Below are 25,480 nucleotides of genomic sequence, written 5' to 3' on the forward strand. Positions count from 1 at the left end.
ACTCCCGGCGATCCGTGCAACTGTCAGGACTCTGAACAGCAGCCTGCTGTGACTTACAGCTGGCCCGACCTGTCAGACCTAACCAGGCATAATAAACAATAAGACAGAAATTTCTGAAATAAGAGTCTGTATTTCCCACAGACTGTCCCCTTCTGCTCGACTATAACTCAGCCAGAATATTCCTACCCCTCAGTCCTTACTGCACACAATCTTTGCATTTCGTTTTTCATTTGGATGATTTATTTTTTTGACTCTAAAGTGAGAAATAAAATTTGCACCATGGAGGCCAAACATTTGATCTTCTAACGTCTTTTATGTTCTCTTTAACTGTGATTGGTAACATATTCCCTCTGTCTTTCAGGTTCTGTATGCAAAAGAGTGCCACGTTGGTGCCAGGAGTGACGTTAGACCTCATTGAGAAGTAAGTAGCATGGCGCAACAGTTTTGGCTCCCATTGGCAGCAGGGCAGAGTCTCGAGACATCATTATCCATTTTCCTTCTTCTGCCTGTCTCTGCTTCCCTCGCTTCCCCTCTCTGTTGTTTTGTATCCCGAAGGTGTAATCCTTTGCCTTTGTTTCCCTCTCACTGTCAAAGTGGCAGCACTTTGGCAGATTTAAAGCTTTAAATTTGCTGAATTAACCTCTGGGTGTTGAGCAACTGAACGTGGATCATCTCTTGCTCTCAGGCATCTCCATGCTTAGAATGATGCCAGCACTCATTACATCTAAAGTTTTACTGTTTTCACTGAAGCATGTGTCTAAGATCCACACCGAGTGCACAGAAGAGGGTGAAATGACTCTCGTCTATTAAGATGGTTGACTTGTTTTTTTTAAAAGGGTAAGTGAGTTAGCAAAAACAAACAAAATAGATCCTGTCTGAGAGTGCCTGAGGGAGTTGAACTTGAAGAGCGTCTCGGCAGTCTCCTAATGATGTGTTTATCTGTCAAACTGAGTTTGTTGAAGGTGAGTAATAACTGTGACACCAGTCTGCCGCAGACCAGCCGGGAAAATGTGGACACCCACACACAAACCCATGTTCTAGGCTGCTATCTTTACGGCGACTTTCCATTGATTTCCATTCTTTTTTACATTCATTCCTATAATCTAATCCATAATTAAACTGAATTCAGTTTATTTATATAGGCCCAATTCACAACACATGTCATCTCAAGGCACTTTACAATTCAAACAGATTCATACAGTCAAATTGATTCAAAGTTTTCTATCTAATGAAAACCAGTTGATGCATCGACTCATTGAATTGAAGGCAATTCCTCACACTAAGCATGCTTGTAGCGACAGTGGAGAGGAAAAACTCCCTTTTTACAGGAAGAAACTTCCAGAGCAGATGTACAAGACATACTATTTTCCTAACCATTACCTACACATACCTAACTCTAAGCCTAACATAAACTTAATTCGCACCATAGTGCTTAACCTAACCCCCACCCCAAGAAGATAACCTTTCCTCATTTGGCTGTATACTGAACCCCCCTCCAATCAATTTAATTGAACCTCGATGGAAACTCTGTTCTTCCACTTAAACTTTCATTGACTATCATGATTGATGGAGAAATAAAAAGTCAAATGAGATGATAATTTCACTGGCGCCAACAGTTTCAGCAGCACCTGCTTTTATATAAAACATTGGTCCAATATTGGCCAAAAAACTAATATCAGATTGTATCGGGTGGTATTTAAATTCTTCTGATGTTTAGATGATTATAGAAAGAGTCTGCAACTGTAACTCATTGGTTCATATTACATGGTTCAGTTGTTATTTTAATATATCACTTCATTGATTAAGCCTTTTTTAACATTCTACAATATAAGTAATAAAAGCATGTGTAATTCATGCTAATAATATCAGTATCGGTCAATTCAATATCTCTATCGTATCGGAAACAAAAAGGTTGAATCAGCACATCTCTTGTTGCAGCTGAAATAGGTTTTTTTTTATCCGATCTTAAGGTGAAGTATTACTATCCCACAAACTTGGAACCTAGGAAAGCTATAACCACATATTTTATCTATGTGACTATCTATATGTGTGTAGTTTATTTTTGTGCATTATGCCAACACACAAAACAGTTCAAACCTGACCTAAATGAATGCCTACTGTGGCACTTGAAAGCATGCAGAAGAGTAGCAATCATTTGAATCATAAGTGCTGAAACTTAAACACATCCTAAACATGCAGGAGGGGGGACTTGAAGAACAGGGTTTGTGACCACTACTAAAGAGTGAATAAACATGCCTCTCTTTCGGTTTTCTTTTATTACCATTCTGATTTGGTGTGATTTAGTCATCCATGGTCAAGTGTTTTGATTTTGCATGCAGTCATATCTTATAATATTGCTTTTTATAAATGTGTGTTTTAACACAGCAGCATAGTTGGGTGTTCTTGCATTTTTTATGTAGTTTACATGTCAAATAAATAAGAAAACTTCTCCCTTTTCTTTGAACTATTGATGAGAATTATTCATAATCCAAGTATGTATTTTTCCAGTTTTTCCTCGCCCATGTAACCACGGTCCTTTTAGTTTAGTTTTCCTCTGATCTTTTGATTTGTACACACCGTCATCGCCTCTTTTAATCTCTTCTCAAACCCCACCACTCTCCAGTTGATGGGAGTTGTGCAGGAGATGCTGTAGTGCGGCAGAGCTTGAGCTGAAGGACTCCCAAAGGCAGGATGGGAGCCCACTAGAGATGTGATGAACACCTTTGAAGAAGTATAGCTTTTTTTTTTCCAGTCATATATTCTTTTTTCTCAGCCACGCTGACATCGTCTGTTGGTTTGACGACACTGAACCTCTCCCTTTATGCTCCAAGCTCTCATGTCCTTATTTTAGCTTTCATGTCTTGCGTTCTCTGAATCATCCTGCGGACATTTGACCTGGGGAGCTGTAAGGACAGTTCAAACAACCATAAATGTCACATGGCTTATGTTGGAGGTTAATTAAGTTTTTATCATTTATTTGTTTTTGATATATCCTTCTAGAAATACAATCCTTTAACCCCATATACAGCTTTTTTAATGGTTTTATAAGTCACTGCCTTTATGTAATTGGTATATGCAATAACTTTTTGACTCCTCTTCATTTTCTCTATTCTCCTTTTTGAGACCCAATGCATGGGTTTCAGAATGTGCAAACAGCTAGCTATTACACTCTCTTTGCTCATATCTTCACCTTTAAAGGTTTCACATGGATTGAAATGGCAGTAATCACTCATCATTTTTGAAATGCTGCAATCGTTTGTTATAAAACATGTTCAGCGTAGCAGCAACTTTGAATAGTTGGATGTTGATGATTTGTTTATTAATTAGATCATTCTTTGGTCTTTACTCCATCTGTGCACCCTTCTGTCTCCTTTCTTCCCACGATTATCCAACTCACATTCTGGACGGATCCAGTCACTGTAGCGTTTTTACATAATGGAGTCACGAAGCTGAGGGCATGTGGATTTTACCTGCCATTGTGGGCTCCTCACATACTTGCTCATCCTTTGTCTCAAAGATGAGGGTGTTGGTGCAGATCATGTAGGATGATCCATATTAAGCCTTCTTCAGTCTTTTCACAACATGACACAGTGTGCTGTACTGAAGTCACCAGCAGGCTTCTGATCTCTAACTCTGTTTAGGGATCATATCACTTTAATAACCCTTAGTTTAGAACACAGCGGAAATGCTGCATTGATCCTGTAATTAAATACTTCATGCATCGTTACTTTGTGACGTCAAGAGCTACCTATTCACCCAAGGTAGTATAGATATGTCTGTCTATTTCTGTTCAGACAGTGCTTTGTAAGCCTGTTTACATCTAGTGTATTTTATTTATATAAATGTATATATAAATTTCAGTGTCACATGATCTAAACTACCTTAGTAATCAAGAGTCTCCTGCATTAATCATGACAAAGTGGAGGTAATAATAACCTGGCCACCTTCACTTAAAAATATACATAATTTAAAGTATAAATAACACCACCCACTGTGGAGCTGACTTGTTGTGTCACTTTAATTTGTAGCGACCCTGAATAGATATAGAGTTCAAACCCCCCTTTCCCCTTTTTAAAATGTTAACTTTAACCTCTTTTCTGAAATGTTTACCTACCGTATGCAGTAATGCTATTTGCTAGTGTTTGAATCTATATCTTAGAAGAACAGGTGAAAGTAACAGCTTTTAAATGCAATCTAGATGTCTAAAGCAACACCTGGCTCATGTTTGCTGCATTTATAGATATACTGCGAGTTACATTGATAAAAAAACTTCAGCTCTGTGGCTAAAAATGTTACAGTTTGTCTTTCTTTAATTAAGGGCATTTCCCCCCTCTTAGTAAAATGAAAAACACAGAAGCTCTTTTAGTTATGGTACACAGGTTTTTAGCAGGCCTCCTCAATGTCAGACTTGGGGTCCAATTTCCTTGCCTGGCAGTAGCCAGATCGATATGTATGAAACTGCGTTGAGTTCTACGTTATCAATCTGGGATGGCTGCCAGATGGCTTCAGTCTATCCATGAAAAGGAGGGACATTTAGTAAAATACTTCGAGCTGATTGGATGACATTCCAGCTAGTACTCGCCTCCTTCCATAATATGCTTTCAGACAATTGTAGCAGCGAATTGTGACATTTCAGTGGAGTAAGCTGATAAATTAAAATTTTTTCAAATCCTGTCAGAAAAACAGCACAGACATCTTTCCCATCTACAAATGCACTAAGTTCTTCTCTTTGCTCCTTATTTTAAATTAGAAATTGTGATTATTTTGGCTAAAAGCGAGTCAATTCCGGCATTGACAGTCGAGTCATCCAGATATTATCCTTCCAGCATGTCTTGGGACTGGAATTGTTTTACTGACTTATCAGCACAAGTGATTGAAATGGCCGATACCAAACTTAACATTGCATCTTGATAACTGGGTTTGTTATTTATCGACTTTAACTTTACCAGATAGCAACTACATGCCGATCATACAAAAGACTGCATCTGTATAGAAATAAAACCTAACTTCTAGAAGCTAAATGATAGATGATGATGAAGTCCGTGCCTTTACGTTTCCCGCTGAATATATAAAAAAGAACGTCTCAAGTGTTTTAAAGGGGGAAGTTAATGTGAGCAGCTTCTGTGTTGTACTCTTTCTTTTATTTGGAACCTGAAACATACCCGAAGGTATTAGACAAGAGCATTAGTGGACACGAAAGTGGGATGATAAAACAAGGGATGGACAAAACTTCCCCAAGGTTTGATTGATGGCCTAAGCCTCAACATTTCAGAGGGTATTCTTACCCATTTAGTGATTCGTCTATCTTTTTCTTCATCCATCCACCTCTTAGCTGACTTTCCCCCCTCCCAAATGTATTTCAGAGAATCACCCAAGGATATGAACTGCTGAGTGTTCATCCTGACTACTGCCTTTTCAAACACCTTTGGCAGGCAGTCAAAGCGCTCAGGAGTTGGCTGGTTAGACGGAGGACCTGTAGTGCCAAGAGCCTCACAGCTGCTATTATTTGTTGCTTACAGTTGGAAATAGAGGGCTTGGGTCGGGAAAGGTTCACCCTCTACTCATTTACAAAACATGGGTGGACGATGCTTAATGAATGAAGTCAAGATATGTTGTTGGTAAAGGGGACATGAACAGGTTTTACTCTAACATGGAATCTAATGGTGATAGTAAAGGTCTAGAAATGACAGCTTGTGGTGACCGTCTAGGTGCAAATTAAGATTTTATACAAATACTATTGTACTTAGGTTATGTTTCTTAGAGTCAGTTTAGTGGAGGACAGAATTTATCCTCAGTTCATCAGATATAAGGGGGTAAAAATGAAAGAGTACTTAAATAATGGTAATTAAATAAAAAAATAAAGTATATATATAAATATATATATATAAATATATTAGTGCTGTCAAAATTATCGCGTTATTAACGCGTTAACGCAAGGCGATTTTAACGGCGATAATTCTATTGATTTTGATGTATTGATTGAAAATTGTTCATTATTATCTTGGTTAATTGACTACATTTTATAGCAGTAGGGTAAAATGCTTGTCTTTGTTCAAAAGACTGTATTAACTGTAAAGACTGTCTTTTACATCAGCCTGTTTTCAGGGCCTTTTTTTTGCCTACATATTTGTTATTTTTTGCTACATGCCTCCCCATCTTCTTGCCAAATGTTTCTATGGCATAAATCAGTGTCTGTGACCTGTTTTCATAAAAAAAAAAGAACATTGGCACAAACCTAGCCTGTATGTATTTTTTTGTATGTCATTGAGAGTATTTAAATGATTTTCAATCAGGAAAAAAATGTGCGATTAAAATGCGATTAATCGCGAGTTAACTTAGGCATTGATGCGATTAATCACGATTAAAAAATTTAATCGATTGACAGCACTAAAATGTATATAATGTTCTTGTCCTGACAAATGCATGCCAGAAGCAGAGGTTCTCATCTTCATGGTGCCTTTTCAAAATGAGATATCGAACATTTTGTTACATTGTTGGTGATTTTTTTTTTTTTTACTGGAATCTTAGTTTCTTTCTTTAGAACATCTACAAAAGTCCGCCATTTACGGGAATATTGCTCTAGTGATTAGAGCAGTCCGCTTGTCCTCTGAGAAGGATCCAAGTACCTGGTTCGATCCCCACAGCCTGCGCTCTGAGTTTCCTTAACCCCACACTACTCCCCGGGCTTTGCACAGTGGCAGCCCACTGCTTCCCAAGGGGATGGGTTAAATGCAGAGGTGAATTTCTCCAGTGTGAGATCAACAAAGTAAAATTATTATTATTTTGTTGAGATGAGAAAATTATTTTTCTCAAGGCAGTCAGTGGGGGGGGGACTGGCTGGTGAGCTTTGAATCGATGTTCATCTGCTCAACCTAAGAGTGCTTGAGCTCAAGGTCTACTAAAGGGCAGAATGAACGGTTCCATCTCACAGTAAGCTGTCCAGGTCCTTTGTAGCAAGGCTGCCTCAGGCCATAACGCCACCACCGCTATGTTTCATATGTTTGGTGTTTTTTTCCTGGAATTCTGCATTTCTACTTTTACTAGATAAAGTGGGATTTGTAACTTTTTTTTTTAACCTTATAACGTCCAATCATTTGATTTTGCATACTCCTTTTATTTCCCTTTGGCATGAACTCTGACATTCACTGTAGCCAATGATGCCTTTAATGAGAAAGGGTTCTTCTGTGAGCTCCTGGATCAATTGTTAAAGTACATATAGAGCCATTTTTCTAGGCCAGCCACTCCTGGGAAGGATCATTACTGTTCTACGTTCCTTGTTTTATAGATGGTTGCTCTCCCTGTTGCTTGCAGAGGAACCATAACCTGTTCCAGTCTGATAGATGTCATTGACTTCAGGGCAGAATGGTTTCCTTTCTCAGATCTTTTGGCCTACTTCTTTTTGTCCTGAGATTTGATTCCACAGGTCTTGCATTGGTCAAGCCTGGTTGTGGATACTAAAGTGAACTAAAAACAAAAGTTTTAATCACAGTTAATTCAAGATTTAACAATGCAAGTAGATATATTTGTTTTCCTGAATAGATAAATCACAATGTAAAAAATGTTTTTCAAAGTTATCTTTCTGTAATGTAAGAAAGTAAGTAACAAAAACAGAAGAAATCAAGATAAAGAAAACCAAGAGATGAAAACTGAAATTTTCTAATCTCACAGTTCGTTGTTTTTTTATCTGATCCCGCTGTAGGACACACAGCATTTATCTTTCATGAATAATATTTCTGCTTCTCAGCAGGTTAACGCCACCTCTGTAAATATTTTACAGCTGATTCGCCTTGTCATCTCACATCAGAATACTGATTTATTTTCATGCAGCTCTTTTTGTAAAGACAGCTAATAAACATCGCTGCATTATAACCGCCCCCTGAAACATCTCGGCTTGTTGATCTTGAACATGATCAAAGACTGAGGCTGGATTTACTTTGCGTTCGTTCCTGGTGTCGGTCTGATCTGAGCCCACAGTGGATCTGAGGCACAAAAACACATGAATATTCAGTTGTTAATCTTTCTGTGTAAGAGACTTGGTGCTTTGGAATGTTAAGTTCTTCACATGGTGTTGTAATAGTGCAGAACATTTGCCACTTGGTGCTATGAGTAAACTCTGACACTGTGAGAGCGGCTGACACAATGCCATCTGTGTTGTGTTGCACTGCAGGATCCCTGGCAGGCTTAATGACAGACGCACACCCCTTGGAGAGCTCAACTGGATCTTCACCGCCATCACAGACACTATCGCGTGGAACGTGCTGCCCAGAGGTGAGTCTCTATATTAACATTAATATACGGTTTGGCATATCATCACAACATCCTGCTCATAATAAAAGAACTATCTAGGTCTATCCTCTTAAACACATTCGCACCAAAATGATCTTTGGTACATGCTTGAGTAATGTTTTTATAAGGGTGTGGCAAAATAAAAATAAGGAATTTTGAAATCCCCATTATATTTAGATGATACATGCTCAATTGCCAGTAATGCTCTAAAAGGAATTGGACCTGATTTATCAAATGATTTGTGCCTGATTTATAATTTTTGCATATTTTTCTCCAAATGCTCTATATATATATATATATATATATATATATATATATATATATATATATATATTTTTTTTTTTTTTTTTTTTATTCCTGATTTAAAGGATTTTTTTTTTTTATGAACTATGCAAAAGAAAAAAAAATAGTACTAATCCTAGCAATGTGCACCTGGAATTGCAGCAGGAATAAAATAACTTTTTTGCACAATATGACTTTTTGAATTTTTTATTTTTTTTATCTCTTTTTGGTTAATAAAATGAGTAATTTTACCCACACAGCTCGGATCAGCTATATTGATTCTAGCCTACTTTAAGGACCTGGAATTATAAAGTTCGCTTTGGTCAATCTTATGCCAGCAATTTTCCTGCAGACTTCAACAATACATTGCAGGCTAATCTTAATTTTGATGCCAAGCAAAAGAACAGATTCAGTAAAACAATTAAAACTATCTTTCCTTCTTGTAGCCTTTCTTGCTTTTTCTTTGCTTCCTTCTTTTCTTTTGACCTTTTTAGATCCCTCTCTTCCTTATGCTTTTCTACACATTTTTCCTCCCTACATCCTTGTTTTTTTCCCTTGGCACTTTCTTCCTTGTCATCATTCCTTCGCTCTTCCTGTCCTTCATTTAAGTGTTTTCTTGTTTCTTTCAATCATCAATAAGCTTTCTGTCCTCTTGGTAAATACTGTAATAATTGAAGTGTAAGGTTTTAGTTAAGTTCCTCTCGGTATATTGCAGCCTAGTCAAAAATATTTCTACTTTTAGGGTGATTATTCATAAAAGTCAATGTTTGGGATGATTTCATGTCTCATGATTCCTCCCCAGAGATGCTTTCTTTCTGTTCTGTTTTACATCATAAAAACAACCCCTGCTGTGAGGTACACATGTAAACAGGAACAGCGAAGAAATGAAAAAAAAAAACAGAAAAACAAATTATCTTTCTTTGTCTCCATTGTGAATTTAAATAATGCAGTTTTTATAATGTATTTTTACGTATTGTTGTGCTTTACTATGACCACCCATGAATATGAAAATAAGCTCCTTTTTTGAAAAAGATTATGTTTTAATAAATTAATCTCAAAAACATTCATCTAAGTTGGTGAGGGGAGGCGATGAGCTTTCAAAGACGTCAGAAATATACTAAGATCCTAATTTAAACATATCTTGGCAATGATGGAAAATGAAATATCCCCTGTGGTTCAGCTCTGAGAGAGTCCAAAGTGGGGCAGCTAAAATAAAAAGCAGCAGTTTTTACGCATCAGCAGCACTAAAGGAGCATCAAAACATCCCAGGTGGCTAAAATCAAGAGGATGTTGATATAAAATACCAGAAGAGCAGTTTGTGTAGGTCAGCTCTTCAAAATGGAGACTAATTTTGCAGATTTCTTCGCTCTGTAATTGAGGATATCGCTTCAGCCAGTGTTTGTCAGCCAACACACCATGCTGCAACTAGCGATTTCTCTGGTAAAAACACTGCGACACACATTTTTTGACGTGCATCTAGATTTTGTATTCACAACACATTCATACACAGATGATCTGGTTTCTCCTACTCCGCATATTAAACACAAATCCACAAAATCAAACTCTGGGACTCCCACAAGGCCAACTGTATTCCATCTAGAACAGCATTGTGACAATGAGGATGGCTGCCAAAGCCTTTTAGAGCCTCGGGGCTCTGCTGTTAATGAAGCAGCTCACTTAGAGAGAATCCCTGTAATGAAGGCACGGCATACACCTAATGCAAAATCACACACCCTTGCACACTTCAGCAGCCTGACACCAACAACATGTTCACAGTCCCTTATGAAATTTCACACACAAACTAACAGTGAAATCATTATCAGCAGCCAGAAATGGTGTCAGGGGATTGGCCTGGCTCCATTGAAGTAAATTAAAGTTGAGGTAAATTAGGGGATGCTTAATAGGATAAAGATAGCAAGACAGTTATACAGGTGTTTGTGTGCTGGTGGGTGTGTGTGGCTGATTTTTATATATCTATCAACAGAACCTGTCTAATAACCTTTTGTTGTTGCAGTTTTTTTTTTAAATAAAATATTCACAATGAAGAAGTTTATATGTATTGATCATTAGCTTACAAAACCATGTCGTATTCATCACTGTCTCTTGAGCTGGATTAAAACCTTATGGATTGTGATGATATTATCCTCATATTTCTAGAAATTGTTAAATTATTTTGATCATCCTAAATGAACAGAAGAGAAGAAAACTGATTAATGTCACATTGTTAGAAGAATGGGTGTCTCTTAATGAATGTTTCCTTTTAAATGTGTATTGTGACTGTGTGAGTCCCCTACATCATTCCAGTCAGTGGAACAAATTTGGACTGACACTGCAATCCAACCAGAGCAACTCTGTTGTTTATCTGAGCTGCAACAAGAGGACATAATTAAGGACCCAACTTAACAAAAGTAGCATTGCAAGGTCTTTTACATACTGGAGGCAAGCATTCAAGCTAGCCAGATTATTTCAAAATTGTTCACTTTGTCCTACTATTATGTCTTAGTTCACCTATAGAATGCCCCATTTTCCTCTTTTATTCCAACATATAGGTTAATCTAATTCACTTTGTGCCCTTCTTATATCTGTAGCATAATGAATCATTTCTATTTTCTTCATCCCCAACTTCAGATCTGTTCCAGAAGTTGTTTCGTCAGGACTTGCTGGTGGCCAGCTTGTTCCGCAATTTCCTGCTGGCAGAAAGGATAATGAGGTCGTACAACTGTACACCAGTCAGCAGCCCCCGTCTCCCCCCAACTTACATGCATGCCATGTGGTAAGACACTCTCACAAACAGAGCTCCTGGCACAGGAACACAGATGCACAGATGTCGGTGGCTTTTGTAGAGCTGGAGGTTAGAGGAAAGAAACGAGCCACCCGTAAGGCCCAGCTGTTTTTGAAGACAGAGAGCAGTTAAAGGCTGAGAAGAGTTTCCAACATATTCTTTATTAGCACACATAGTGCAATTTTCTTTATGTAACTGTAGATACATTTAATGACTGGATATTTTGGAAATCAACTCGGATATTAGGAAGAGACAAAACAGTGAAGCTTGCCTAGAGGCAAATTTTTCTGAATGTTAAGGGATTGCTTATTAAAAGAAAACTGCTTCTTACACTGTTTTATTTTTTTATGTTTGATTTGTTTGAGACAAATCAAACATCTGTTACTAAGCATATTGTTCAAAATAGATTTTGAAACACCTAGCCGGTGCAGCTTGAACACATCGTCAGTGAAGGACCCAGGGTCATAGGGTGTTTCGGGTCTTTGATCTTCAGACACCCTCGTCTGGGCGACCCAACCGGGGTTGATCAGGCCCCAGTTTGTGTTCAAGCAGCGCGCTACTCCATGCGTCTCCCCTCTTGATCCACAGCCACCTTGAGGCTTTCTCAGCGGCCTCACTGATGTTTCTGGTGGCTCTTCTCTCAAGCAACCCTCTGATGCCAAGGAGCCTGAATGCCCGATGCACAGTCTGACTTAGGAAGCCTCTGCAGCCCACTTCTATTGGCTCACAGCGGGCCCTCCATCCAGGGCATCTGCATGCCTCAATCAGCTCAAGATACTTCGCCCTCTTCCTTTCATGAGCCTCCTCCATCCTGTCTTCCCAGGGGACTGTAAGCTCCAGTAACACAACTTGCTTCGTTGAGTCAGATGTTAAGACCAGATCTGGTCTCAGTAACGTCCTTACAATGTGCTCTGGGAACTTTAGCTGCCTTCCAATGTCCACATGCAACTGCCAATCCCGAGCCACGGCTAGCAGTCCAGATGTGCCCCTACCTGCTCTCTCAGGTTTCTCCCCTGCCCTGACAAAGAAGGTATTGTGCCTCAAAGGGGACTGGTGCTTTGACTCCAGGATTCCAGTGCAGATGGTGTCTGCTACTGCCTTCAACACCTGGTTATGGCGCCACGTGTACCTTCCCTCTCCCAGTGCTTTAGGGCAGCAGCTCAGGATGTGCACCAGGGAACCATGAGCCCGGGCACAGTGGGCATGTTGGTGCTTCTGCAAGGCCCCAGGTATAAAGGTTAGATGGACTTGGAAGGACATCATACACTGACTGGATCAGGAACTTAAGTCTTGCTGGTTCATACTTCCATAGTTCTGTCCAGGTGATCTTCCGGGCGCAAGCATGGTTCCAATTGGTCCAGGCTCCTTGCTGGCGCATTGCCACCATCCTACTTTGGCGTTCCTCCTCCATCTCTGCACGAATCTCTCCCTGTATCATCTGTCGACGCACTTGTCCTCGGGCTTGGTCATAGCGCAGCTTTGTAAGGCTACCTAGACCGGCTCGTCCCACCGCCACAGAGCCAACTATGACACTATGTCTCAGTCTTGCTTCTGCTTGGTTGACTGCCTGTTGTGCTCGCCATTTCCTCCCAGTTCTGACTGTGATGCCGGCAGAAGAGACTCTGGTGTCAGCAGAGTCTCTGTCAAGCAACACCTCCCTGGCTCTGGTGACTTTAAACTCCTCCGTCACGCCAGTCAAAGGAAGCTGCAGCTTGTTGGAGTGCCCATAGAGGGCAATGCTGCTGAGACTCTTTGGCAGACCCAGCCATCTGCGTAGGTATTGGCTGACATTGCGTTCAAAGCCCTCCACCATGGTTACTGGAACTTCATAAATCAGTAACGGCCACAGAAGTCTTGGCAGGATTCCGTGCTGGTATATCCATGCCTTAAACTTCCCCGGGAGACCAGACTTGTCCACTGCTGCTAGCCATGCCTTTAGCTTTAGCTGGGCTGCCTCCACTGCTGCTTTGTCCTTCAGAGTGCTATCGAAGATCTTCCCCAAGCTCTTCACAGGCTTCTCTGACACTGTCGGAATTGGGACTCCATCCACGCAGAAGCGGTATTTGTCCTCCACTTTCCCCTTCCTCAGGACAAGGGATCTGGACTTGGCTGGCTTAAATATCATCCTTGCCCATGCCATGATCCTTTTCAGACCACGGAGGAGCCACCGGCATCCAGTCACTGATGTTGATGTGACAGTCAGGTCATCCATGTAGGCCCTAATTGGTGGTTGGCGAATGCCAGATCTGGACAAGGGGCCCCTACATTCCACTTCTGCAGCCTTGACCAGCATGTTCATAGATAGGGAAAACAACACCACTGACATGGTGCAACCAGTGATAATGCCCTTCTCTAGGCGGTGCCATGCAGATGTTGTTGTTCCAGTGGTGAATCTCAAACTGAAACCACTGTAGTAGTCCCATATGAGTTCAGTGATCTTCTCCGGAACGTGGTATGTTGTCAGAGCTTTTGACACAACCTTGTGTGGAATAGATCCATAGGCATTTGCCAAGTCAAGCCAAAGGACTGCAAGGTCTCCTCGGTTTTCTCTCGCCTCCCGTATCAGCTGGGTGATCACTCCTGTATGTTCCAGACAGCCCGGCATGCCTTGAACTCCGCCCTTCTGCACAGAGGTGTCAATGTAGGAATTTCTCAGGAGATACTCAGATAACCTGTTAGCAAGAATCTTAAAGAAGATTTTGCCTTCCACACTGAGTAGGGAGATGGTACGGAACTGCGTGATGTCACTCGCATTCTCCTCCTTTGGTATCCAAACACCCTCTGAGTGACGCCATTGCTGGGCCACCTTCCCCCTCCTCCATACTACCCTAATAAGTCTCCAGAGCCTCTCCAGGAGTCTCGGGCAATGTTTGTAGACTTTGTAGGGCACTCCACTTGGACCTGGGGCTGCACTAGTACGTGCAGCTCGTACGATGTTCCTGACCTCTGCCAGGGTGGGTTCCTTAATGTTAAACTGGACAGATGGTATCGGAGGTGTGGGTAGCTCTCTGCAGGTAGGCAGTTCCTCCTCTCTCCTGCTGTCGCTGTATGTGGCACTAAGGCTCTGGTTGATCTCATTCTCTGAGCATTGTAGGGTCCCACTCCTCGTCTGCCCCAAAAGCCGCTTCGTAAATCCAAACGGATTTGCAATAAAGGCTGTTCGCTTACGAGCCCTCTCTCTGCCTCTCCGCCTGTGCCACTCAGCCCGACGCAGAGATATAAGTTTCTGCCTCAGGATGCCACGGAGTTCTCTCAGGGCTGGTCTTTCCTCCTCACCCGCCTTCTTATACTGGCGATTCAGGGCTTTGAGCTCTTTCCTGAGCTGGGAGATCTTGGTCTCACGCCGGTTTGGCCTAGCAAAGTTCTGAGCCTTTGGTAATTTTATGCCAAATCTCTCTGCACCGATGCTGATGATTAGTGTGCTCATCAACTGGAGTCGCTGATCAACTTCTCCTCTGCAAGATGCATTTAGAGTAGCATCAACATCCTCATCAAACTGCCGCCACTGAGCCTCCTTGTTTGCAGCCGGCCATAAAACCCCACGCTGTTCTGATGGTTTGCTAGGTGTAGCATGTCGAGCATGGAGGTTCTGGAAACTGTGGGTCAGTGCTCCGTCTCACCAGGGTCAGTGCTTGGCACTGGCTCTGTGCGTTGCTCTGCTTGCTTCCTCCTTATGCAGCCCATCTTTGCCTGGTGGATCCTCAGGCCCCTAAGGTTTTTACAGACCTTACCGCAAAAGCAGGTTGCTGTCGTTGTCGAAAATCCATTGCCTATGTCTGTTACCGGGTAATCCGTCCGTTTGGGGTGCTCATCCTCCCCCCCTCTCGGGCACCCCTGAGGGTATTTTCCTGTAAGGCTTTCTGTAGCAAAGTGTGGCTGCCCCCTCACAGGAGCTGCAGCTCAGGGTGCTAACCTTTACTGCACCGATTGCCGTCTCTCCGTGCTGTCCACTGTCTCTCCAGTCGTCACCATGCTTTCACGGTTGTCATCCAGCCTTTCCTGGAAGTCACTGGCTCGGCCAGTTATAATAGATTTTGAAACACCTAGCCGGTGCAGCTTGAACACATCGTCGGTGAAGGACCCAGGGTCATAGGGTGTTTCGGGTCTTTGATCTTCAGACACCCTCGTCTGGGCGACCCAACCGGGGTTGATCAGGCCCCAGTTTGTGTTCAAGCAGCGCGCTACTCCATGCGTCTCCCTAGTAAAATTAGTAACATAAATAGTTTAATTTAGTTAAATTAGTCTAGTGCCTGGTCTATAAAGCTATCGGTATCTTTATAGGCGCACTTTTGTCCTATCAAAGCTCATTAAGTCAATATGATCTCCCCTTATGTACAAACTATCTATTTGTCAACCAGCTGTCGATCAAATAGCTGCACTGCACTCTTTGGCTGTGTCCGAATGTCTGCCCTAACCCCTATATCCCTCAATCACTATATAGAGCGGGGACTAGATGGGGGACTTCTGGTGAACTCGGGTACCTGACCGTTCAGACAGATGATCACTACTTTTCACTTCCTGTTGGTAATGTGACTCCGGCTCACTGCACGGTGTCTGTGCATTTTTTTTTTTATTTTCAGGCCACAGTGACAACAAATCCCATAAAGCTTTGCGAGGAGAGCTCTCCTCACAAAGCATTATGGGATATATCTGCTTGTTAAGGAATTATGGATGATCACTACTTTTCAAGGGGCATTGTTGAAAATTTCAAGTCCACTACTTTTTCATCCACTAGACGTTTGGACACTCATTTAAAATGGCGTAACCACTGTGAAGTGATTAGGGTGGACATTTGAACACAGCCTTAACCTAGCTTGGTTACAGGAGTCCTTACATTGCCCCGCTCCAGTTTGAGGACTACAAAGTAAAATCCTATGACAGGACGGCACTCTTACAGCACACTGCAAGGCAAACTCTGACTTTCCCTAAGTTCTGAACTATCACTGCGTTATACACCAACAAGAGATCTGTGCTTAAAGGAGAAGTTCGGTTTTTTACACTTTAAGCCCATTTTCTGTAGTGTCCAGGATGAAATCGAATGAAGGACACCAAAATTTTGACAATTGCTCCTGTCTCTGCTTTTTGGCTCATTTAGAATCAACCCCTGGCTGCTTTAGAATGGCTAGCATAGAGCATGTCCGATAATGTCCTTAAAACAACCTTAAACGTTCTTTTTTAAAAATATGCTACTCACCGTGTCGTCAGCGCTGTTCAATGACGTTCCAAAAAAAGTTTCGTGAAGAAAAAACGTTCCTGTAGTGTTTTATTTAGCATTTTGTATATCCCATTGAGTTCTGTAGGAATAGTCAATATTCCGCTGCCACCGGAAACGGAAATGGGGCCTGTTTACACAGTTGTAGTCTTTTCGCTTCACTCTGTGTACTCCGACGTCGAGAATCAAGAATCCACCTTTCGTATTCCATTTTCAGAGTTTTTTAAAGTGTTTAACAGAGACGTTAGCACCTCGACGTCGGAGTACGCAGAGTGAAGCGAAAAGACTACAACTGTGTAAACAGGCCCCATTTCCGTTTCCGGTGGCAGCGGAATATTGACTATTCCTACAGAACTCAATGGGATTTACAAAATGCTAAATAAAACACTACAGGAACGTTTTTTCTTCACGAAACTTTTTTTGGAACGTCATTGAACAGCGCTGACGACACGGTGAGTAGCATATTTTTAAAAAAGAACGTTTAAGGTTGTTTTAAGGACATTATCGGACATGCTCTATGCTAGCCATTCTAAAGCAGCCAGGGGTTGATTCTAAATGAGCCAAAAAGCAGAGACAGGAGCAATTGTCAAAATTTTGGTGTCCTTCATTCGATTTCATCCTGGACACTACAGAAAATGGGCTTAAAGTGTAAAAAACCGAACTTCTCCTTTAAGTTCTTGATTTTGAACACTTAATGGGGCCTGTTTAGAAGATTTTAAACTCCATTCGAGCTAAGGCCAAGAAGCACCAGAGCTTCAAGTTGTTACTGGAAGAGTGCCCTGCATACCACAAGGATCTCCTCCTTCACACAGACTTGAGATGGTTATGTCCGGATAAGATACTGCAATGCTTTCTCTCTTTGCTGAGAGAAATTAAGACTTTTACGGAGAGTAGAGGAGAAGATGTAACTCTATTAATGAATGCAGAGCGGCTTCTTGATCTCACCTTTCTCAGGGATGTGACGGATAAAATCAACCAACTCAATATGGAGTTACAAGGCAAAGACAAGCATCTGTCTGACATGATCAGGGCTGTCATTGCATTCAGCTCCCAAACAGACATTGTGCATTCAGCAAGTTAAAATCAAAAGGTTGTAACACTTTCCCTCTGTGTTGAACATGTGTGAGAGTAACCCAGGTGCAGCCAGTGCTGTAAATGTTAAAACATTTTGTGATTTTCTGGCAAAGCTTGGGCAATAGTTTTCAGACAGATTTGTGTGACATTTCTGGCAAATCCATTCATGGATGTGCTCATTTCTGAAGACTCGATGAGCCAAATGAATTCAAAAATCTCTATGAGTTGGCATTTAAAATGTGTGCTTTATTTAGGTCTACTTACCTGGTTGAGTCTGCTTTTTCTGACATGAATGTTCTCAAATCCAATCAAAGGACAAGACTGACTGATGAACACTTGCATGAGTCTATTAGAGTGAACCTGAGTGGCTGCACTCCAAAATAATCATCTCTAGTTGACAATATGCAGTGCCGGTCATCACACTGAATTAGCTACTTGTCATTTCAATGATATACTTGTTTGGTTCTTTAGTTGTGATTTCAGATGGTAACCAGTGGATAACCTGTGAGTAAATCATCAATTAAAAAAAAGCATGGTCCACCATGTGTTAAGTTCCTATCTATTTTGTGAACAGAAATTTAGAAGAATACAAAATAAATTTAGTTCAGGCAAAAACGGCAACAAAATATATTTTTTCTGAACATAAGTTGCTCACGTTGGTTTTTGTTAAATTTACTCACGTAGCTCATGAACGGTGAAGTTTTGGAGATCCCTGTTCTAGAGAGTGTAAATTCCCAAAATGTAGTTTTTGCTTAGTCTGTTTTGCATCAGAAAGTTGCTCTAACTGTCTTTTGGTTTTATCGTAGGAGTCTTAATGCATCTTAGTGAAGTAATATTAACCCACTCAGCCTTTCTGAACATAAGTTGCTCACGTTGGTTTTTGTTAAATTTACTCACGTAGCTCATGAAGGGTGAAGTTTTGGAGATCCCTGTTCTAGAGAGTGTAAATTCTCAACAAGTTGTCCAAAGGCATTTAAGAAAAAGACAGAGATTCCAAGTCAGGTAGGCTAAATCAGGGCCGCTTGTTTCCGGTTGTCAAACAATGCAATTAAGTTCAGATTATTATTCATTGTGGTTAAAACGTTGGCTGTCTGAGGAATGTACCATATTGCATCAAGTCATTAGACATGAACTTGGGATGGCTTTTATACATTTCTATACTCTACTCTAACCCAGACCCTTTTACTAACCCTAACATTACCAACCGATACGTAACCTAAATCGAATTCACACCTTCGTCTTAAACCTTCCTACAATATGCTTGGGGGAAATTGGACTTGCACCATATCCACAAGGTTAGAAATACTTGGCCACTCAAACACACACATCCTCGTCCTGCTATATAAACTGAGGATTTTGTGTTTACTCCTATTAACTTCTATGGATTGTCAGTACTTTTAAATCCTTTCTATGCCCTAATCCTGACAATTACCCTAAGCCTAACAAATGCCAAAATAACTCGTTAGGTTCTCACTTTACAACAAATGGGCCTCACTTTGTGGGTAAAAAGAGGAAAAAGTGTTGGTCCTCAGAAGGTTAGTAAATAATACCAAAAACTGTCCTATAAGTAACATAAACAAGTGCACACACATATTGTGGTAACTTCAAAGGTGATCTTTAAAAGGGAGGTTTAGGGGATGTTTTTGAGGAAACATGATCCCAAATGGGCTCTTGTCACTGGGAAGTTGCTGTTCTCATGCTTTTGTTTGTTCCTGACTCAACAAAATTCAGGTGACATGAAAAAATCAATAGCTTCTGTTGTAGATTTTGCTGCTGTTTGTCCAGCAGTGATGCGACAGATACTTTATGTCAAAAACTTACAGTACATTGGAGCCCTATCCTTCATTTAAAACCATGGATCTATTAGCAAGCAACATGTAAACACAGCCTTCTGGAGTTGCTCTGAGTATACATTACATGTGAAAAAAAAATAAAAAGTTAATTCCCACAACACTTCCTTTAATAGGTACTGGTTAACAGCTCTAAGCCAATGTGTGTAGGTGTTTTTTATTATGTTTCTGCTTTCAAGCATATGCAGATTCTTCACATACTTTCTTTACATCTTTTTTAGATCTTGAATGTAAAAGGTGTTGCTGCCTTAGCAGGAAAAACATATTTTACAGAGATGATAATTACCAAAAAACTAAAAGTAGTAGATGGAAACAGAAGACTTGTGGTAGTCAGAGGGTGAACTTCTTTCTTAGCTTAAGCTTTTTTTCATTTCATATAGAAGAAATTGCTCTCACTGCCTTTTAGGTTATATAACTCTGTCAGTATTTGTTTGAAAGACGTTGAGCTGGAATTCTTTTAACATTTTGCAAAAAAAGTGGATCCAAAATGTAGTTTTTGCTTAGTCTGTTTTGCATCAGAAAGTTGCTCTAACTGTCTTTTGGTTTTATCGTAGGAGTCTTAATGCATCTTAGTGAAGTAATATTAACCCACTCAGCCTTCTGATTTCCCTGTATGTTGAGGTAGTGCTCCTCGGCTGAGGTCTTGACTTCACCTAGACCATTGAAATACTGTTATTTTCTGCCTAAGCCATTCTGTTGGAGTTTCATTGCTGTTTTTAGCATGCATTGCTTTCGCATGACCTATTTGTGACCCTCAAATGCCTTGATAGTTGTGTTTGCCCTCTCAAACACAGTGACCCAATAAGCTGAAGGAAACTTAATGGTTCTCGGGTAAATTTCAGTAGTGGTTCCCTTCTATTTAAGAGTAGTTTCTGAACAGATTACCCTTAGTTTCCTTCAGTCACCTCTGTGTTGTCAGCAGAACAACCCCAGCCTGGGCATGGCTGTATGTAAGCACATCTAGAATACCTATCTCACTTTGTCCCGCTCCTGAACAGTCTGCACCATTCTGGGAAGTTTGATTTAGAACTAGTTTTTCAGTGTTTTTCAAAATTATACATGATTTGGACAATGCCAGTTTTTTAAACTTTATTGCATAGTGTATTTTATAGATTAACTTCTTTGAAGCAATGCATTCGTTTTTCTGTTAATTTAGAACTTAATAGGATCCTGTAAAATCTGTAACATATTGGTCATTATTAAAAAACACATTTTCCTCTGTCAATATGCTCTACTCAGAACTCCTCAAGGGGAAACATTTAAAGTTCACCTGGTTTAATTTCTGTAGAAACATATCTTTGTGGAAACTTTTTCTATCCGATTATTAATTGAAAAAAATATCTACAGATTAATCGATTAGCAAAATAATTGTTACTTGCTGCCCTGGTTTTATTCTTCCATGATTTGTGTTATGATCAAACAAAGAGACACAAAAGGAAAAGAAAATTGGTAGGAAGGCTGAAGAACAAAATGTCTTTCCTAGTTACTCATAGTGTGAGAACAGCATTACAGTAATCTGCTCCTGCAGCCTTGGTTTAGGAGTTGTTCTCAAATCACCTGGGCAGAACCTTCTGTTTTATGTCCATCATATACAATTACTGTACTATTGGCAACTTATTTAGTGTTTATTATGAAATATGAAATACCTATTCCAGACATTAAACTGTGCTTGTTGTTTATCTTAAATAAAGGGACAGATTACTCTGTACCTGGGGAATATGCATATATGATTTTGAAGGGAATGCATTCAGAGTATTTAAACAATGCCTCTTGTAATCAGCTGGTGACCCAGTTTGATGTTGCATTTAAGTAAACCTTCCAAACTTTTCAAATATTTTTATGATTTCATAAAAAAAAAAACAGCTTTCATTGATGTTAAAAACCGCAACATGTATTTTATCTAAGAATCTACGCTTTTGCGTTTGTGTTGTCCTGCTGTATTTCCAATAAAGGCTTTACCTCCATTGGTTTTCTCAGCAACAGGTTTCCTTTGCCGCTTGATTTTTCCAGCATGTTTCCTCATTAACACACGTGTTTATAAAGCCCTGCTGCTTTGCACTGAGTAAGAACCATTACCTTATCATCCATCTTTCTTTAGTTAAACAAACATCTCACCATCTTTTTTCCCCCCTCCACATCGATTTCTAAAAATGCCTTCCTCTGCTTATCCCACTCATTATCTGGCTTGTGTTGGCAAAGCCTCCGCGAGAGGCTCGTTGTGTAACCACCTGGCATGTCTTCCTGTAACAAATACTGCTCTTTACTCCTTGATAACGCTGTAGTCTTTCTTTCTCACTAGTTCATCCCCATTAGTTGAGATTGCGGCTGCTTTTCAGTGTTTGTGGCCCAACAAATTGGGATTTCACAACACCACATGCAGTATTAAGCAGGATAGAGTAACGACTCAAGAGTGTTTTAGGAGTGCAGCAAACCAAACTGGGAGGGCAATAAAGATTGTAAGTGCTACAGATAAAAGGCAAGTAGGAAAATAAAAGTTTGGGCCAGCATGTACTGGGCCGGGGAGAATGGAGAGGGGGGGAATAAGTACTTTAAGGGCTTGCTGATTCATGTTAGTGTCACAACACAAACAGCTATTGTTATTCAAATGGAGCAGAATGGCGTAAGGCAAATGAGCCTACGGCTGATTACTCCCTTGCGAGCCGTTTCAATGCCAGTAGAGTGTCCGTTTTATATTGGTGGATGTTGTTGCACCACTCTCTGCGGGCAACCGGAGAAAAGAGCTTAGTCAGCCGCCAAATGCTCCCCTACACTGCCCTGCTGTTGGCTGTCCCTCCATTTCACGCTGAACACACACACGAGCTGTGGTGATGAGTCACTTCTTCGTTCTTGCGAGCGAGTTAACGGTGTCATGTTAAACTTGGGACAGCTTCCATCTTTAGAGTGCATTCTTCCTGATAACATGGTGTTTGCCTCTATCATGATGGGTTCCATACATACCAGCAAGAATCGATCTGTGCATTGAAAATGCTTTTTCTGCAGAGCTTCAGATCAAGTTAGGAAACCTATGTAGTGTTTTCGTACCTGATTTGGAAAAGTACACATTAGGTGCACGTTAAGAAGTGCTTGCTTTGTATGAGCTTTTGGTCATACCTTCTATTTTACTGTTATTAAGAAACTGTATATGAAAAAAGTTTACAGGCATTCCAAAAAAAGAAAATTTAAAACTATACAGAGAGTTTACAGGCTTTTTAAAGTTTTTGGAACCTAACAGATTTTCCACTTTTTTTTGTTGCTCTCATTTAAATGCTTTAGATCATTTAACTAATTTGAATTCAGGGCAGCATAACACAAGTATGCATAAACAGGCTGCTTATGGATATCTTCAGCATCTAAGCCAGATTAAAATCCAGTGTTTTTTTTTTTTTCTGCAATCCACTTTAGATGATTTTTCCACTGCATGATCCCAGTGCTTTTATACTTTTAAGTTTCTCCTCTTTCTTTTGTGTTTTTTAACGTAGAGCAGAGACGATGGCTCCCGTCAATCGCTGCAAGTTGTCCACTTCCTAAAAAGCACCAGAGAACTACATTGCCAGCACCATGTTTGACATTTAAGAGTACTTTTCTGTTACTTCCCTCCCAACTTCAGTTGAGTTTTATCGCTGTAGACCTAATTAGGTCTAGTTTAGGTACAACAGCATTGTATGTAGCTAAAGAGGGCCGTTTGAAGAGCAGCATCTCCTCCAAGAAATGCACTCAGCTTTTCTCTCTTAAAGTTTTAACAAAAGCGCTAACTCTTTGTGCTGCTGCGGACAGAAATGCCCCACATCAAGCCACCTTTAAATGTTTTCATGTTGCACATTCATCAGGGAGTCCATTACATGTTTTGCTCTTTGCTGTCAACTAGGAATGCAGCTCTATTATATTACACTGGAATAATGGGAAAAGCCATTTGAGTAGTAGAAAGAGTCTCAGACAGAGTGAACTTGGCGTCACTCATTCAGCATCACATTACATCGCTGTGCGTCGACTGGGAGCATGAATCAACCTCTAACTCATGCTAACCGAGAGGAAAAAGCCCCACCGAGGCTGGGAGTTTAATTTTCTGCAAGAAGAAGGAGCTGAAAAGTGGAGACTCGAGGAGACGGACAGAAAGGGAGAAAAGAGAAGCTGTGATAAGGTTTGATGTGGGTTGCATAACTCCATGAATTAAAAATGATGACCATGGGAGGAGAGCTGGTTTATAGCAGGGGGGGATTAAAGGCTCCTCACTGCCCTCTGCAAGACCCATTGGATGGGAATCTAAAGCACGCGGAGAACAATACAGGAGGGACTATCTGGTCTGAGAAAAATGGATTTGAATGTACGGTTATAAACGCCACCTTAGTCCTGGTGTTGACCTGCACTGACATACAATCTAAAAATCAATGTAGCTGTATTTGACAAGATGTGATCGAGGTAAAAGAAATACTTTTTGATTCATACATTAGACCTGGATAAAATGTTATTTTCAAACCGAGGTGGTCTAAAGAGTCTATAATATGTTTGCATCCAATCAGTGTTATATATAATCATAAGTAATGGATAAAGGGGGAAATTTTTTCTTTTTTAAACATGTCTCTGCTTTATTAATATACATTTTAAGAAAGCTTATATGCATAAACCCTTCAACACATGCATCATTACTGCATCATTTTAGTTTTACTGAAAATAAAATATTTATTACAAGCACCTTATTACTCTTCTCTTGTATTCTTTTAATCATTTCCTATTGAGGTAGGCTGTTATTGCCATAAATGCTCAATAAACACCTACCGGTAATTATTTTCATCATTACTGCCATTAATATGTTTTATTTACTGCGTAATCGTTTTATAATTTTTTGTTGTGGTAAAATTTATTTTAATACAGGATAAACTTTTCTATGTGATATTCTGCTACTTGATTCTAGTTGTTTTTGAGGATGATGTAATTCTTTGGTCTCTGTGCTGCTTCTCTGCAGGCAAGCCTGGGACTTGGCCGTGGACATCTGCCTTTCTCAGCTGCCTACCATCATCGAGGAGGGCACCGCCTTCAGAGTAAGTGTGCACGCACACGTGTAGTTGAGGGATAAACCAGCACACTCACACTTTTAAAACGTGAACAAATCCTATTGCCGCTGTTTTTATAAGCGACAATGAGAATGTCTGTGATCACAGGACGTTGAGCCTTGATGGATGGCTTATGTCCTCTGCTGATCTCCATGAACACCAAACTGTTCTCGATTGCTTTGCAGCTTTCCTCCCTTCAGCACCAACACCTTCTCTAATAATTACTCATACTCACACATTCTCAGGGGATAACATTGTAAAATGTCAGCTCTTATAACTCAAGCGTGTGTCAAATAAAAAAGGTTTTCTGAAACCACTGGCCCTGCACTTTCAGCCACCGGTGTGTTTATTGTTATATTTACTGACATGGCAGGGGACTCTGATAGAGATGCTGAGTTCAATGAAAACATGCTGCAAGAGGCTTATTGAGCTGATGATGAGCTCATATACACTATATTGCCAAAAGTATTTGCTCACCTGCCTTGACTCACATATGAGCTTAAGTGACATCCCGTTCCTAATCCATAGGGTTCAATATGACGTCGGTCCACCCTTTGCAGCTAGAACAGCTTCAACTCTTCTGGGAAGGCTGTCCACAAGGTTTAGGAGTGTGTTTATGGGAATTTTTGACCATTCTTCCAGAAGCGCATTTGTGAGGTCGCACACTGATGTTGGACGAGAAGGCCTGGCTCTCAGTCTCCGCTCTAATTCATCCTAAAGGTGTTCTATCGGGTTGAGGTCAGGACTCTGTGCAGGCCAGTCAAGTTCATCCACACCAGACTCTGTCATCCATGTCTTTATGGACCTTGCTTTGTGCACTGGTGCACAGTCATGTTGGAAGAGGAAGGGGCCAGCTCCAAACTGTTCCCACAAAGTTGGGAGCATGGAATTGTCCAAAATGTCTTGGTATGCTGAAGCATTCAGAGTTCCTTTCACTGGAACTAAG

At 40.6% G+C, this 25,480-nt stretch overlaps 1 protein-coding gene across 6 annotated transcripts in view; it reads left to right on the plus strand.

Moving 5' to 3' along the window:
* Window positions 1-25,480, plus strand: part of rptor (regulatory associated protein of MTOR, complex 1) — a 217,232-nt gene that overhangs the window by 101,284 nt on the left and 90,468 nt on the right. For all 6 annotated transcript variants that reach the window (XM_038278943.1, XM_038278944.1, XM_038278946.1 and 3 more), the window contains exons 8-11: window positions 362-421; window positions 8,168-8,268; window positions 11,197-11,341; window positions 24,447-24,522. In XM_038278943.1, coding sequence (XP_038134871.1) covers window positions 362-421; window positions 8,168-8,268; window positions 11,197-11,341; window positions 24,447-24,522 — 382 coding nt within the window. The remainder of the gene's footprint in view (window positions 1-361; window positions 422-8,167; window positions 8,269-11,196; window positions 11,342-24,446; window positions 24,523-25,480) is intronic.

This window comes from Cyprinodon tularosa, unplaced genomic scaffold (genome assembly GCF_016077235.1).
Source record: "Cyprinodon tularosa strain WSP-4 unplaced genomic scaffold, ASM1607723v1 ctg146, whole genome shotgun sequence".
NCBI classification, from domain to species: Eukaryota; Metazoa; Chordata; class Actinopteri; order Cyprinodontiformes; family Cyprinodontidae; genus Cyprinodon; species Cyprinodon tularosa.